General features: G+C 56.6%; 8 protein-coding genes across 33 annotated transcripts; 5 read left to right on the top strand and 3 right to left on the bottom strand.

The window, feature by feature from the left end:
• On the top strand, positions 1-1416 carry H310_11910 (hypothetical protein). The gene has a single exon (XM_008878771.1). The coding sequence runs from the start codon at positions 103-105 to the stop codon at positions 769-771; it is 669 nt and encodes a 222-aa protein (XP_008876993.1). The 5' UTR covers positions 1-102; the 3' UTR covers positions 772-1416.
• Positions 914-2345, bottom strand: H310_11909 (hypothetical protein). The gene has a single exon (XM_008878770.1). It carries the CDS (start codon positions 2331-2333, stop codon positions 1287-1289), a length of 1047 nt encoding a protein of 348 aa, XP_008876992.1. The 5' UTR covers positions 2334-2345; the 3' UTR covers positions 914-1286.
• A 68-nt stretch (positions 2346-2413) lies between these two features.
• On the top strand, positions 2414-3711 carry H310_11908 (hypothetical protein). The gene is made up of 4 exons (XM_008878769.1): positions 2414-2634; positions 2693-2812; positions 2860-2983; positions 3049-3711. Exons 1-4 carry the CDS (start codon positions 2523-2525, stop codon positions 3422-3424), a joined length of 732 nt encoding a protein of 243 aa, XP_008876991.1. The 5' UTR covers positions 2414-2522; the 3' UTR covers positions 3425-3711.
• Positions 3691-4430, bottom strand: H310_11907. Of its 2 annotated transcripts, XM_008878767.1 has the most exons (2): positions 4098-4430; positions 3691-4040 (listed from the first exon to the last, which is right to left on the bottom strand). In XM_008878767.1, the coding sequence occupies exons 1-2, from the start codon at positions 4411-4413 to the stop codon at positions 3724-3726; spliced, it is 633 nt and encodes a 210-aa protein (XP_008876989.1). In that variant the 5' UTR covers positions 4414-4430; the 3' UTR covers positions 3691-3723. The 2 variants fall into 2 exon arrangements, with proteins under 2 accessions (XP_008876989.1, XP_008876990.1); XM_008878768.1 differs by having other exon boundaries at positions 3691-4430.
• Positions 4431-4444: 14 nt separating this feature from the next.
• On the top strand, positions 4445-7283 carry H310_11906 (hypothetical protein). Its single transcript, XM_008878766.1, has 5 exons — positions 4445-4815; positions 4871-5066; positions 5121-5782; positions 5832-6074; positions 6117-7283. The coding sequence occupies exons 1-5, from the start codon at positions 4522-4524 to the stop codon at positions 7191-7193; spliced, it is 2472 nt and encodes an 823-aa protein (XP_008876988.1). The 5' UTR covers positions 4445-4521; the 3' UTR covers positions 7194-7283.
• Positions 7284-7480: 197 nt separating this feature from the next.
• On the top strand, positions 7481-8938 carry H310_11905 (hypothetical protein). Of its 4 annotated transcripts, XM_008878765.1 has the most exons (8): positions 7481-7545; positions 7614-7640; positions 7702-7754; positions 7816-8202; positions 8244-8373; positions 8426-8478; positions 8525-8637; positions 8678-8938. In XM_008878765.1, exons 1-8 carry the CDS (start codon positions 7520-7522, stop codon positions 8777-8779), a joined length of 891 nt encoding a protein of 296 aa, XP_008876987.1. In that variant the 5' UTR covers positions 7481-7519; the 3' UTR covers positions 8780-8938. The 4 variants fall into 4 exon arrangements, with proteins under 4 accessions (XP_008876987.1, XP_008876984.1, XP_008876986.1 ...); XM_008878762.1 differs by lacking the exon at positions 7614-7640; XM_008878764.1 differs by having other exon boundaries at positions 7481-7640.
• A 552-nt stretch (positions 8939-9490) lies between these two features.
• Positions 9491-11490, top strand: H310_11904. Of its 2 annotated transcripts, XM_008878761.1 has the most exons (12): positions 9491-9613; positions 9690-9716; positions 9775-9839; positions 9912-10077; positions 10141-10286; positions 10329-10416; positions 10466-10515; positions 10562-10605; positions 10652-10723; positions 10773-10875; positions 10924-11000; positions 11053-11490. In XM_008878761.1, the coding sequence occupies exons 1-12, from the start codon at positions 9531-9533 to the stop codon at positions 11119-11121; spliced, it is 990 nt and encodes a 329-aa protein (XP_008876983.1). In that variant the 5' UTR covers positions 9491-9530; the 3' UTR covers positions 11122-11490. The 2 variants fall into 2 exon arrangements, with proteins under 2 accessions (XP_008876983.1, XP_008876982.1); XM_008878760.1 differs by having other exon boundaries at positions 9491-9716.
• H310_11903 (hypothetical protein) lies at positions 10990-14928 on the bottom strand. 21 transcript variants are annotated; one of them, XM_008878750.1, is made up of 15 exons: positions 14126-14928; positions 13940-14079; positions 13750-13891; positions 13283-13693; positions 13170-13232; positions 12949-13114; positions 12829-12902; positions 12568-12774; positions 12403-12522; positions 12186-12349; positions 12054-12116; positions 11878-11970; positions 11638-11827; positions 11493-11590; positions 10990-11446 (listed from the first exon to the last, which is right to left on the bottom strand). In XM_008878750.1, the coding sequence occupies exons 1-15, from the start codon at positions 14909-14911 to the stop codon at positions 11143-11145; spliced, it is 3021 nt and encodes a 1006-aa protein (XP_008876972.1). In that variant the 5' UTR covers positions 14912-14928; the 3' UTR covers positions 10990-11142. The 21 variants fall into 21 exon arrangements, with proteins under 21 accessions (XP_008876972.1, XP_008876962.1, XP_008876981.1 ...); XM_008878740.1 differs by having other exon boundaries at positions 13170-13217; XM_008878759.1 differs by having other exon boundaries at positions 13750-14079.
• Between the last annotated feature and the right edge of the window lie 50 nt (positions 14929-14978).

The raw sequence follows: 14978 nt of genomic DNA, 5'->3' as shown, positions 1-14978 counted from the left end.
CTCCCGTCCTTCGCGTGAGTGGACGGGGCCGAGTCCGTCAGGTTTGCCCGTGACGATGCAATTCTGCAGTTGATTCGCACGTTCTCTCAGAAGACGCCGAAGATGGCCAACGATCCGTTGCTGGTCGGGTTGATGTTCTTGGAAGAGCCGCTACTGTCCGTGCCCGTTGTGCATGTCGATGTCGGGCCAATGTGGGTATTGCATGGCCATGGTACTACCCAAACAACGTCGCAATCCAGGATGCTGGGCATATCCGCTCAAACTGGTGCTTGCTACGACCAGTCGGTCCAGCACAAACACAGCGCTAGTGTGGATGCATGGCCTCGGTCATTTTTTCTGAAGTTGCTACGCACAGCGCCACTGGAACCGAGTGAATTGTACACATTTTGGTACCATCGCCACGGCGTGATGCCTACGGTCATGAGGTGCATGCGACATCTCACGACGCAGTGGCGGGCGTTGTTCCCCGGTCTGTTTGCCGTTCGATGGAGTGCCAGCATCCTCCACTCTTTTCCCGCCATGTACAGAGCCTTGAGCACGCGAAGTCGCGCGCGATTTGTTCGCACTCGCCCGTCCGAGCCACGACGACGTCATTCTTGGCGGCATGGCCGAACTCATCCGAGTCCACGTGCACTTGGCAAAACAAAGTTTGTGTGTTTACTGGGCGCACGGGGCTCCTACCCATGGCCTCGAGCATGGTGTAGCTGTGATGCCCATCCTGCGCTTCAAGGATCCTGGACGTTGTGCAATGGCCGATGTGCCAAAACGTAATGTGCATGGTTCGTCCGGAACATGCTGTCGCGGTCGACAGTGACCGCGTTGCTCGTTACCTACGTGCGGGGAAGAAATGCCGAGATGGGACGTCGCCAGAGCTTTGTTCAAAGTTGGCTGGCACGAAGTTTCGTGTTGGCGGGTAGAATTCGGTGTTTCTGCGATCGAAGAGACGCCTAGCAAGGTAACTCGCTCAAGCTTCTCATGCGGCGTCATCCTGCCTCCTCCGAATATCCGTGAGAAACGTGATGCCCGCGCCATTGTCAAGGCGAATCATCTGCAGCATGCCCATCCACGGTATATTTGGTTGAAGTGGACGCGCCATCGAGGCGGTCCAAAACGCGCTTGAGTACCACGCACGGCACGATCGCATGCAAATTGCATCGTCCATCAAGCGTTGGCCGCTCGATGTCCCCGTCGCATGCAACGCCAGCTCCGAGCTCGATCGCTCCATTCGTTCAGGGTTTCGTGAGCAAATCATTGTGTTATGTTGATTTCGGTGTTGAATGAATCGGTCACCCGACGACGTTGATAACCTCTTGGGGTAGCAAGCCCAATTTGTGCAAGTACGAGAGCTGCTGCAGCGTCAGTCGGGTCGGCTTGGAAAGAACTGCACCGACAACACGTCCGAGGGGAAGGTCCCACATGCGCCTGGGCCACGGTGCGTCGCGCGGGACGACGAACGACTCTGGCACGTGGCGCGATTGATGCATGTCGCAATACAACTTCCACGCGTCCGCGCGACAAGCAAACGTGAACTCGACCTTGTCCCACTGAAAACCGAGTTGGTGGAGCTCGTCCAGTTGCTCAAAGTTGAGTCGATGCGATCGACTCTGAATGTTTCGCACGGCGGTGTAGAGCTTGAGACCCCATGTTGGAGCTGGCCATTTTGGGTCGCCTTCTGGGACGGTGAACTCGGGGGGAACGTCGAGGTCGCCGTGGATGTCGCGGTACGTCTGCAAAGCCAGCATGCGCTTTTTCCAGCTCAAGTCCCATGACGACCAGACAAAACCCACTTGGTCGAGCTGCGCCCGACGAGGCTTGGGCAGCGCCTCGCGGTGGAAGCGCAGGCCTTTGACTACGGTGCCTAGAGGAATGCCTGCGAGATGGGACGGCCAGTTTGGGTCGTCCAGTGGAACTTTAAATGATGTCGGGACGTTCGTGTGGCCGTTGATGCTGTGGTAGAGCTTAAGGGCGGTCAATTTGTCTGACCAGGTCACGCGGGCGACGTATTCAAACCCCACATCGTTGAGATCCTTTTGCTGCTCCTCCGTCAGAGTATTCTTCTTCAGGGCAACGCGCAGTCGATTCACGACTTTTCCGAGTTTGAGGCCCTTCGTCTCCGGTGGCCACGTGGTGGTGTCGTCGGTCGAAGTGGAGTCGGCTACGACAAATGACTGCGGCACTTGGAGATGACCGTGCTGCTCGTTATAGGATTTCAGCGCCATCAGCGTAACGTGCCATGACTGTCCCCTTGCATTCCGAGTAGACATGGTTCGCACAGCGATTGTCATCGCCGCCGCGACGCCGCGTGCCATGCCCTGCCAGCGACCCAGCATCATTGTTTGAACAAGTTTGTTCGATTCTGATTGGCTGTCCAGTCTTCATTCTGATTGGCTGCTTGTTTCCCAAACCGGATCTGGCGACATTTTCGGTGCCGGGCGAGGCTGGCACGGCCGTGTTGAGCAAGCGAGTGCTCTTGAGTGAGGTGGCTGAGCCGAACGCAGCAGTGCCTCTTGACAGAACCTCATATGAAGCGGGCTGGTGACTCGTTGCCAGGGGACACCGCCACCGCAGCGACCAGCTGTGAATCGGACGATGAAAATTGGGTCAACGAGCTCGAGTTGGAATTGAAGCTGGAAGGTAATGCCACGAGTTGACTTCCCTGCTGGACGGCGGCTTGAACGAATCGATGGCGTAGTGAAGAAGAAGCCTAAGCTCACTGCAGCACCCGACTTTCCCCACGACGTGTTGTTGATCTTGTTCACGTTCGTGTCGGTGGGACGGGTGTGCAAGGCATGGAGTCTCGCGAGTGCTGAAGGTAGCAGACAAACGCAATGTAAACAAACGTCACACGGGATGTTGTAGTCACGAGAGGGAAGCTCGTGAAAAGTCTGGAGCAGGTGTTTGACCAGTTCGCGCCGGGCGACCCCGCGTGCCAGTACCTGGGCAAGGTCATCGAGGCTGAGCTTCACGCTCATCACAATACATGGTGCTATCTCCTCCCCCTCAACCCGTGACGATGAAACCTCGCGTAGTTCATCGCACCCTTTGTAGTGACTTCTCGATCTCGAAGGGATATCGGGACAAAGCTCGCATGCTGCTCTTCAACCTCCGCGACGTCAAGAACGATCTGCTGCGGTGCCGCATGTTCTCGGGGGAACTCACTCCCATGGCACTGGTGCGCATGAAATCGCGGGACATGGCGAATCCGCATTTAGTAGCTCAACGCAAAGGATGGATCAAGGAACGGACGGCTGAAGTCACGCGGAACGTTCGCCATTTCCACGGGATGGTCGAGTCCAACATGTTTACGTGTCCGTCGTGCGGAAGCAACAGGACACAGCACTGCCAAGGCCGAAGGAAAGCTAGTGCCGATCGCCTCTGCATTGTCGTCATGTGCTGCCAGTGCCCCCATCGGTGGCAGGTCTAACACCACAAACGCTCGTTCAAACTTTATTCGGTCAGGAGCTTGCCTCTTGCACGACGAGTTGGAGCATACGGAAGCTGGACAAACGCGCCCACGGCGTCAATGTGAGATGCACACCGACGACCTTTGCAGCTCCCTGGGCTCCCGGTGTGGCCAACGCGGCTCGAGTTGGCTGGAACTCCAAGGGGCCAACCTGCATCTCGCAGAGCTCGTCCCGTGCTTTTTGGCAGAGAAATCTAGCTAGATGTTGGGCAGATTTACAACGAAGAGCCAAATGTGAACTCTGTCAACGGTTTACATGGTTAAATATGGCTGGGAAGGACGTGGAAAAAGTGAATCGTTGGCTCGGTGGCCGGCGCCTGCAGCTTGACCCCCACGACGGTGTTGCAGTCAGAGCACTCGACAGCTACGTACACCTCGCTTTCGGTGGACGGAGCGGCTGGGGCGAGCTTCTGGTTGTCATACACGAACGTGCGCTCCGTGTTGATGCGACAATTCACGGCCTTGGACGCGCGGTACTGCGTATCGTATTTTTCATGCCGTTGGCTTGCATATGACACTATCATAAAGCAACACGGGCAAGCGAGTGCTGCGTCTGTATCTGGGTCGATCTCCCCGCCTGGAGAAACCCACACATTAATGAAACAGGTGAACCGTTGACTGTGTGGATACGTACGAAGGTTCTTGCTCACGTATGCATCGTCGTAGTCGTCCACTGCGTCTCCATACAGCTCGACTTCCTCTTGCTCAACGACTGGAGTAGAATCTGACGTCTTTCTTCCGGGAGGAAGCATTTCCGCTTCCTCGAACTGATCGTCGTCCCCTTCGAAGACAGGGTTGGTGTCATCTGGTGGTGCATGCGTTTCAGGAAAGTAACGGTGTCCGCCCAGCGCCGCACTCTCCATATCATGGTCAAAGTCTCCCTTGGAGAGTGTTACGGCGTCAAGGGCCAGCAGCATCTTGGCCATCCTCTCCTCGAATGGCGTAGGCATGACACCGCCGCGTCAAATCTGCTGGAGTGGAATAAAATCCGGTTAACCATCTGTCAATATCCGGATTGACATCGACTTCATCTTGAACTCACGAAAGTGGCGCATCCGATGCTGCGGCAGTTCAAAGCCGCGTACGATGCTGGCGTGGAAGACGAAGTGTCCCTAGGAGAGCATGTCGCGATGTATCTCCAAAGCACTGCGGTGGTGGTGCCAGCTGACGACCTCGTCTGGGTGTGGGAGCTTCTCGTGGTGTCAAGGCAGGCGGCGGCTCCTCATGCGAGTCCCCACGACGTCGTCCCACTCGCGATGGACACTCCCCTTCGGCGATTGAGCGCGACGGTGCGTTCAATGCTACAGCCGCTTCCATTGACGACAGCGCACTCACACATGCAACACTTTCACGTATGCACGTCCCATCGTCCATGGACCACCGGCTGTGATGCATGTGTTGTCGCAGGGCCTGCCCTCCGTGTGCAACGTCCTTCTCTCCGTGTGCTTCTCCACGAGTACAGCACAGAAGGTCCTGAGTGTTTTGCTCGAGACGCTACTGCCTGACTACCATGTTGCGTCCATGAGTGGGTTCCGCGTCGACTGGAAGGTGGTGGATCTTACGCTCGCTCGGTTGGATCCGTCGCTGAGTCGACATCTAGCAGGTACGCATGAAGCGCTGACGACACCAACGTGTATTGAGAAATCTCTTTTTGCAGAGCTCAACGTGTCGATCGAAGTGCTGTGCTCCCAGTGGTTCTTCTCCATGTTCGCGGACGCGTTGCCGGCAAGCGTCGTAACTCAGCTGTATACATGGGTACTGGCATCGCCGACCGGTTCCAAGACCTCCGCTCACCCATGCAACTGGCTTGTCGCCACGGCGCTGGCATTGCTGCTCTTTGCCGCGGACGTGCTGCATGCCGCGACCGATGCCAACACTGTCACGACCCTTCTGCATCACCTCACCCATGTCATACTTGCCATCGACGAAGACGTTCGGGGTATTGTGCTGCAATGGGTGCATGCATTTCATCTCCATTTCCACGACGCGCTCCATGCATGCCGCGTCGACATGACTCTGGACGAAGATGCACTGCCCCGACGAATCTTTCTTGGATGGAGACCCGCCACCGCCACGTCTGTGGCTTCTCCACCATCTTCGTCAAGCAAGTCGATACCTGCACGATGGCGGCGCACGTTTCGCCGCCAAACGCGGCCCTCCACCCCTGCAAACGCGGCGGACTTGGACATCGACATCGAAGGAGCTATCGACGCCGATATCGCTCGGACGTCGCAAGCGCCGCATGAAACGCAATGGCCGATGTTGCGCCAAGTTCTCGTTGCGTTTGCGTGTGAAAATCCCCATATTGGTTACTGCCAGGTACGACGGCTTGTCCATCCCGGAGGGTGCGTCAAAGATTGGAACGTAGGGGATGAATGAGCTGGCAGCAGTTCTCCTGAGGGAATTTGGCGCTGTCCAAGACCAACCCGACCTTGCGTTGGATGCGTTGACGTACCTGGTCGACGATGTGCTTCCGCACTATCACAGCCCGTCTCTCCTCGGTCTTCACGTCGACTGCGCTGTCATTGAGACCCTCGTCCACCAAAACGACCCGCACCTCGTGCATTGCATGCAATCCCTGGGCCTCAACATGGAGATTCTGTGCACGAATGTATGGCTTTCCTTGACGATTTCACCCTGAGTGTGCTCGTAGTGGCTAATGGCGTGTTTTGCGACGACGTCGCCGCCGTGGTTCCATGTCAGCGTTCTCGATATGATGTTTGCCGCCGAGTCTGCCGCCGCCGCCTCCACCGTTCTCGTCGTCACGTCTGTCGCCATCTTTTTGCACCTCTCGAGCTCCCTCATACACCAGCACGACACGGGGGGCGTCCTCCATGTAATCAAGGAATTCCTCGCGGCGCAATCCACTCCTTCGCCGGATGCCCTCGCATTTCTGTCCCTTGTGAGAACACTTCAACGTCAATTGCCTTTGCAGGAGCTCCAGGTGATGCGAGAGGTCCATGCCGCCGCTGTCCAGGAAAAACTACTGGCATTTCAAGCGAAAAAAGACGCCATCAAGGAGGCCGCGACTGTCAGCTTGCAGTCAAAGCCATTACCACCAACGTATTCGTCGTCCTCTTCACGGTTCAAGCGCTTCCTAGGCAGCAGTGCGCTGAAAAAGGCGCCGACTCTGTTTGGTAAGAAGCGGCAAGACCACACGGAAGACAGCTCCGAGAAAAGTCGAGTTGCGGATGAGTTTGACGACGTCGGCCGCGAAGGCGCTGATGGAGACTCGGATCTGCTGCACAGCCAACTTCAACACACGACGTATCTCCTGGAAGGGGACGCGATCGACGCGGTGGAATGCGCACAGATCAAGGAGCGAATCGTTCACACGTGGTCCTCTGCAAGACACACCCCCGCGCATGCACAGACTCGCGTGGATCTGCTCAAAGCATCCTTGTTCGTATCCCCACAGTCTCATGGACAGCCAACGCCATCGTCAAGTAGCAAGGCGCAGTCGTTGGTTTCTCGGCACACTGCAAGGGCTCGGGCGAGTCTGCATGCTCTTGGTGTCAAGTGGCGGTCGCGGTCTCCGTCCAAGCCGAGCGACATTGTGAGCTCCACGAAGAAGACCCCGCTCAGTCCCACGGCGTTGCAGCTGAGCGAGATCGCCGAATCGTACTACGGCGGCGACATCACGAAGGACCAAAGCATTCGACGGAAGACGGACCTCATCGCGAAGAGCATGTTCCCAGATGACGACAAGACCTCACAGTGTCCGACGTAACAATAGACTGTCGAAACACGGCGCCATCTGTGAAACGCAATGTCCAATTTCTTGCCCGTGTATTCCAATATCCTGTGAAAACGTATCCAAAATTTCTATAGAATCAAAGAGTTTCTAGCACGGTGAATCGATGCACTGATTTTGGAGTGTCATTTCCATCGCCTCGGGAATAAAATTCGACATGAAAGTGAACAATTTATTGCAATGGGACGTCGCGGAGTTATTTTTGGGGCATGCGCAACATTTTCTGTAGAAAGGGGGGTAACTGCCCATCAATTTTGAAAATGCGCGCGACGACGGCGGGGCTGGTGCTGACGGCGGCTGCGATGACCATGGCGCTCGTGGTCACACGGTATGCATGCGCTTGACTGTTGCATTCGCTTGAGCTCATGTCCGTTTTTGCCCGACCGATGCATGAAGCCCCGTTGTCGTCCACATCCCTCATGTGTATGTTGTTTCGCCCCAACCGGTGAATCAAGCAGACCCATGCATCTTCATGTGAGCGTAGTGCGGCAGGCTTTGGTGAGCGACCGAACCTCCCAGAGACGACGCTCGTCATGGGTATGTAGGTTCCGTTCATTTCCGCACGTCTGATGTATCTCATGTGGTTCGCTGACTGCAGCGAACCCGGCCAATGGATGCAGCCCATATGCCCATGAAGTCGCGAACAAGGTAGTGCTTGTGCGCCGAGGGAGCTGCCGCTTTGTCACCAAGGCTCGAATGGCGTATTGGGCGAATGCGAGCGGACTCATTGTCATGGATGACATGCATCGTGGTGAGCCTGGTTTCAACGCGACAGACGGCATCGATGACAACGGGAGGTGGGAAGTTCGCATGCACAGCGACGATTCGGTCCATCCAAGTGGTGATTTCCCTCAAGAAGCCCATCTTCCGCCGTCGGTGTTTGTGTCGTATGCATCTGGACGCCGCCTCGAGCGACTCGTGCAAGACATGTCTTCGTCGCAACACCTACACGACGTTCTCGTGGCGCTCAACACAACCGCCGAAGGTACGAAATCTATTCTGGCAATTCTCAACAAAACGTTGCAGTGTACCAGCCGTACACGGAAGATCTGGGCATTCTCGAGCTTCGGCTGTCGACGTTCATCGACCTCGTCTACACCATGCTCCCGTTCATGGGCTATGCATATGCCTCGTCGTTTTGCTTTGTCCTGTTGAGGTATTGACAACGGCCCCCTCTGTGCAGCTTGTATCACTCGTATGATTCGTAGTACATTTTACGCCCGCGCCGTCGAAACGTCGGCGTCGTACACGAAGCAGTATGGTACGGCGTCTCCCTCGTTGGAGTTGTGGACGCTCACGGTAACTAGTACGACGAAGCATCTGGAGACGACTGGCCGTGGTGCCGTACGGCGGTCCGCTGCACCATGGCTATACGTGCTCGATCTGCCTGGATGACTTTGTTCTTGGCCATCCTGTCAAGGTGCATCGACTCCTTCGTGGCGCATGTCACCTTGGTTTAGGTCCTGCCATGTCCCCATGCGTATCACCAAGACTGCATCGACCGATGGTTTGAGAAGGGCAGCAATGCGTGCCCCATGTGCAAGCGTGAAGCTTTCTCTTGACGACACATGTCTTCGATTTCGTCTAGTCATCATGAGACCCCTGTAGCTCCCTCGGAATCCAACGTGTTGTATCGTGTGCCGGACTATTGGCTCGCATGCATGTCCCAATACACGTCGATCGACCCAACAGCGAGCACCTGACCGAGTGGTTCCTCCAGTGGCGCGCCTGCCTTTGCAACACCACGTCGAGAAGATATCGACTGCGCGAGGGAGAAAAATGGCGGCGACATGGCCTATCACACCAAATGGCTGCTGCTGCATAAAGGCACGCACTAGAACGATCAAAATCGCTGCTGCATGAGCGAGATTGCCCTCGGCATGCAGCGGTTGCAGTCGGCACGTACATGGCATTCCACGCAGCATGTCATCTCGGCGATGTCGACACACAAAGGTCGTCATAGTCATATATTAAATATTTTTAGGAAATGGAGAAAATTTGGAAATATATTAAACCGTCAAGGAAGATTATTTTTGGATGCAAAAGCACGTTGTTCACGAAGGGAGGGATCTTGCTGCAGCGAGAATTCCAGTGGAAGATGGAGGCAGCGCAGAAGGAGCGGAGCGGCGGAAGGACGTCTGGTTTGGCCACAGAGACGCATGCACTGATCGAACCGCTTCAGCAGGATTGCGCTGTGCTGGGCTAAAAAGGAAGTGCAGGAGAAAATGTTCGATTTGGATACGCAGCGCCCCGGGGTGCCGAGACAGTTCAAACGGCGGCACACGACAGAAGGGACAACGACGAGAACTCGACATGCGACAGGGTCACGCGGCGTGGCTGTGGATGGCGGCGCTGTGTCTGTTCATTCCTTGTGCATGCGCTCTAGTTGTCGAACGGTACGTCTCGACATAGTGACGGATTGAATGGATTCCAGAGGAATCGCCATGGCTCATGGCGCGAGATGCTCTGTAGGCCGTGCTGTCGCGCGATGGATCACATGTACGTCGATGAGAACATCTACGACGGTGGAATGTGTCTAATGGGGTGCACTCGGTAGTCCTGCACTGTTTGGAGCGAATGTGTCGAACCACGTCGACTTCGTGCGCCGCGAAATCGTCAAGGGTAAGCCGCCAACGAAACCTCTCATGGCTGCGTCCTTCCTCCCGGATCATACACGCTAACGTGCGTCTCTAGTCGAGCCATTCGATGCGTGCACAGGGGACATACAGAACGACCTGAGCGGGAAAATTGCGCTCATTCTCCGTGGAGAGTGCAACTTTGCCTGGAAGGTGTGGCAAGCACAGAAGGCGAATGCGATTGCTGTCGTCGTGATGGACGTACAACCGCGAACACCCCACGAGTAAGCACTTTGCATACCCTATCTACTTGCCTTGCACCGCCACACGTCACACGAGGGCGATAGACTGTGGGAAGTGCAGATGGTAGGCGACAAATACGCGTCGGACGTCCATATTCCGTCGGTATTTGTGTCGCACGAGACGGGGAATGCAATCCTCGAAAGTCTTGAAGACCAAGTCGTCCTTGTCACCATGAACGCCACTGGGCATCGTACGTGAACGTCCTCGTTCCACTTCCTGACCTCGTCGCCAGGGACATCGTTGCAACGGAGGCACCACACCGTTCTGGAAGGCGTCGTGCTCTACGCGCTGTCAACGTCCGCAATGTTTCTCGTCCTCAGGTGCGCTTTCGATCATGTCGACACGCAAGCTCCCATGCCGCGAATGTAGCGGCGTGTGCTTCGTATTTTCCAACGCGGCGTCGTGGTACCAGCGCACAGGTGTCGCAGGTCCAACCCATGCAATAGCTCATGCTGGATTGAGCAGAACGCACGCGCGCAGCCAAGCGGTTGCCTGTGATGGCGTACGAGGTACGCCGCGCCATCGGCACAGGGACTGAACCAGGTGTTGATGCAGACGAAGGGCGATGACGACGACAGCACGTGTGCAATTTGCTTGGAGCTGTTTGAAAAGAAGGTCCTGGTCAAGGTGAGCAACGTCACTGCGGTGGTTGCAGTTGCTGAGCAACGCATTGCAGATGCTGCCATGCCGACATGAATTCCACCATACGTGCATTGATCCGTGGTTGGAGAAGCAGTCGAGTCAATGCCCCCTTTGCAAGCAGGATGCGCTGTGTTTGGGTACGATCGATCGACTATCCTTTCCGAGCACTGCGACGCGTGCTATAGGAGGAGGGTCGTGCGAGCTGCTGCCGTTGCCATCGCCCATGTCTTTGCATGGTCCTGTGACGTCGTCTCCATTCCAGGTACTCTTTGAATCCTCGCCGCGCCAGTTGACAGATCCGCACCGGTGTGTAGATGCTCATGTACACGTGCATGATTTTGCCGATCGTGATGCTTGCGATTGTGCTCGGGGTGCTGTTTTGACCCGACGAATGTATAGTCAACTTAATGCATGGGGGCGTCCTCGGCCTTGATGGTGCTTTTCCACCGCTTCCAAGATTGGTCCAGCGCGTCGTGCGCGTTGAGTTGGACCCGATATAGCGCTGCAAACATCTTGAGACCGGCGTCGTACGGGTTTTGATAGCCGGGGGGGGTTGGCACTCCTCGCATAAACTCGTCGTGGCTACCCGCTTGGAGAAGCGCATTCAAGCATGACGAAGACATCCGTCGGACGTGTTGTGGAGCCGCCGCATCTTGGTTGCACTGGTCATCATCGGCGCCTTCGAGAGCGAAACGGACAGTGCCGTGCCTACGACAACGGGCAACATGTCCAAAACGAGTCGACAATGGCATACCACCACAACAGGATGAGCAGCGTGACCGACACCAGGACAACGACAGCCACCCATTGCTCGCGCCGACCGAGCTGGGACAAGATGAGCGCCATCGCAATCTAGATCACGGGCGTTCGCCGTCAAAAATACGAGTGGGAGACACCACCTGGAAGAGCAAGGCCGACACAAGGACGAGCGAGAGGACCGACCGAGTGACGTGGCCACGGCCCGGCGCCTTCGGATGGACGTATAGCGCGTTGTACTTGGTGGACACGACGCGCGTGTAAAAGTAGATGGCGCCGCACGGGACCAGCGCCGGCGACAGCGTTGTCCCGAGCAACGTGACTAGAAACGCGCTACACAGGACGACTTGATGCCGCGATTCGGGAAGCGGGGTCCCAAGCACCTCAACATGAGCGCGTACTCGACGCCAAAGTAAAACGGAGCTGGGCGACACGCTTCAAAGAGTTCGGTCGGTGTGATTGCTCGTCCACGCAGCCTACACGCAGCAAGGTCGAAAATTGCTCGCGTGGCTCGAAAACTCCATCGCGCCGTGCACAAGGCGAGCAAAGAGGTACTTACCACGGCTGGTAGAGGACTCGCTCTCCAGTGCGGAGAACTTGAACGACCGTCCCGAGGCACGTTCTAGCCACGCGATAAACAAAACGAAATGAAACAAGGCGACGACTATCGACGAGAGGAGAGGGTACGGACAATTGCGCCAAGTACAAGATGAAGAAGTTGCTGCACACGTTGAAGAGAAAGCTATTGACATACGAGGCGTGCGTCGACTGGTCCAAGTTGAGCGGGTTTCCTTTCGACGACGTAGTCGTCGCGTAGACGGCAGTGACCCCAATCGACGGAAACAAGATCGAGCTCTAATCCACCGTCGCCCTGTCAACAGCGCGCCATCATCGACGATACGCCGTACGAGCACGAGGTAAACAAACGATTTGACGAGGAGGCTCCGCATGCGTTTGGTTTCGGTGAGCCACGGCTCAAAGATCGACAGGTAAAACAGAGCGACGAGGAGCAGCGCGTTCACACTGACCTACCAACACGGCATTGCGCGGCCATGGCGACAAGTGACACGTACCAAGAGCAACGTGGGCACGTATGTGCGAAGAAACCCCGTCACGATCGAATTGTCCTCGAGCAATTTCGTGTACAACGGACTGGATGGGTCCAGGTTGATGTAGAGCAGCACCGACGCCGGCGTCGAGAAGAGGAGGAGGATTGTCATGGTGATGCCTTGGTAAAACACCAGCACCATTGCGCGCCGGAGGGACCGCGGCCGCGAGATCTGGCCCAACAATTCAAACGTGGGGTACATCCAAACGGAGGCGCACATGATTACCAGGTTGGCCCATCGAATGTCACCCGGTTCGGGGGCTGGTTGCAAGAGCAAGTTGGGCAAGTACGTCAGCAACGCTACGTGCAATTGAGCTTGCGACAAACTGCGCCAACATAAACGAACGGGACGGGTGGGAAGAATCGACCAAGTAGTCGGACGGCGACCGCTGGCGACGCTGGCGCATCGTGTCGCGCACGCGAAAGAAGGACGCGTCGACTTGGGCTTTGAGCTTCGTCGTGGCTGTTTGGGTCGCGAGAAATTGCTCGAGAAACGCCAATTTTGCCCTCGTCTGGCACACACGCGCGTCAGCCCCGTGGGAAACGATAGCGCTGCACCGCACGCACCGATCGGAACACGATGAATGCAGCGCCAGTGCCCTTGCGCTGCTGGAACTTGGTCAGGATTTCCTAGCACGTGTGGTGGCACGTTCTCGTCTTTGACAGTCTCATGTGCGTACATGCGGGTACGTTTCCAACTCTTGGTGAATCTGTTCGAGTCGCCGTTGAATTCGCGGCGGCGGGACGGCCGTGTCGAGGGATTCAAAGTCTCCCGAGTGAACGCCGCCGCGCAGTGCCTGGTCGATCTCATGTTCCATGTCCACCAACGCGGCTTGCTTGTCGTTGTTCACGGGCGTGTCGCGGTGTTTCAACGTGCGCTTGCATGGCAAACATGCTGCGTAGTCGTAGGCCATGTCCAACACAGACGGCATGCAACTCGTGCCCGGACACCACTGCAAAAACCACGGGAGCGGGCTGTTCGTCCCGTAGATATGGACGAGGCGGCTGGCTTCGTTGCGCAGCGCCATGCGGCGGCCAAGGATCTGGTACACCTGGCTCAGGTCGTCGACGACTCGAACGGTGTCGACGTCCTGTGGAGGTCGGTCGACGAGTCATGGGATGGATGGAAGGAAAACGTCGGGCGTACATGGGGCGTGTAGTGGTGTGCAAGGTGCATATGCAGCATTCGGCTCGTGATGTAGTGGGGCAGTCCCGCTTGAATGAAGACGCTGCGAGGGCCAACTAGCGTAGAGTCTTGCAGGCGGAGCTTCGAAAGCAGGACGTATTGGCTGGACATGGCATCAGTCTCCCCGCCTGTGGTTGGAGTGAGCTTGTACCGATAGACAAAGACGAGCATGGCGACCGTCGCAATGTAGCAGACGGCGACGTGGCCCCAGAACCAATGGCTGTTCAATGGGACGTTGCTGATTGTGGCTTCTTGGTACGACTTGGTCAGCGCGCCACCCGACACGTAGTTCTACAGCCACGATGAGTGCCCCGCGGTGGATCGACCAAGTGCTCACAATCGGCACAAGGATGACTGTGCTGAAAATGGAAAGCCCAGTAAAGAGGTGGCCAGCGTCCCGGAGAAAGTGCAAGCACAGCGCCGTTTCGACGCCGCAACGGTCCACGACGAGTTTGTCGGCGATGGGGAGGCGCCAAAAGAGCAGGATGCGGTCGCGAAGCGAAGGAGCGTCCAGCGGATCCACTTGGTCATGACCGTGGGGGAACGCCATCTCTTCTGTGCGAAAAGGTACCTGCTGGAAGAGACCCTCCACGTGCGCACCCCAAAATGGAATCGACGACTTGGACATGCGGCGCCACGCGAAGAATGCCAGGCCAAGCACGAGGACGAAGGCGCTAAGACCGACTTGGTAGAAGACTGTCGGCCACTGGTTGTTGATGACGAATACGACGAACGCCCCTGACGAGCTCAGCGTGAACGAGACGGACGACTCGTTGAACAATGTCAACGATGTCGACATGGACAACAGCTCCCACTCGATGAGGAACCGACCGGGCGACCGACCGACAATGGAGAAGTTTGCGGCAGAAGTGCCTGGCAGCAGCACCACGGGATTTGGACGAACGTCGGGCACGTTCTTGTCGCCAACAACGCGGAGCCCAACCAAAACCTCTCTCGGCACAGTGGCGTTCGCAGAGATGATGCTATGAATTGCCTCGTTCAAGACTCCATACGCGCTGCCGGACGGGACATTGATCTGCACCGTCTCCACATTGGCGGCCGCAACAAAGGCTATGCCGGCCCACAGCACCACCCACAACCGCCGCGACCGTGGCCATGGCATACTTCGCGGTGTGAAACAATCAAATTGCGGATTCTCAACATGGAAGTACTTTACTGAATAGTCAAAT

Source organism: Aphanomyces invadans (genome assembly GCF_000520115.1).
Source record: "Aphanomyces invadans strain NJM9701 unplaced genomic scaffold supercont1.35, whole genome shotgun sequence".
In the NCBI taxonomy this organism is placed as follows: domain Eukaryota; phylum Oomycota; class Saprolegniomycetes; order Saprolegniales; family Verrucalvaceae; genus Aphanomyces; species Aphanomyces invadans.
This window is presented reverse-complemented; position numbering and strand designations above follow the sequence as displayed.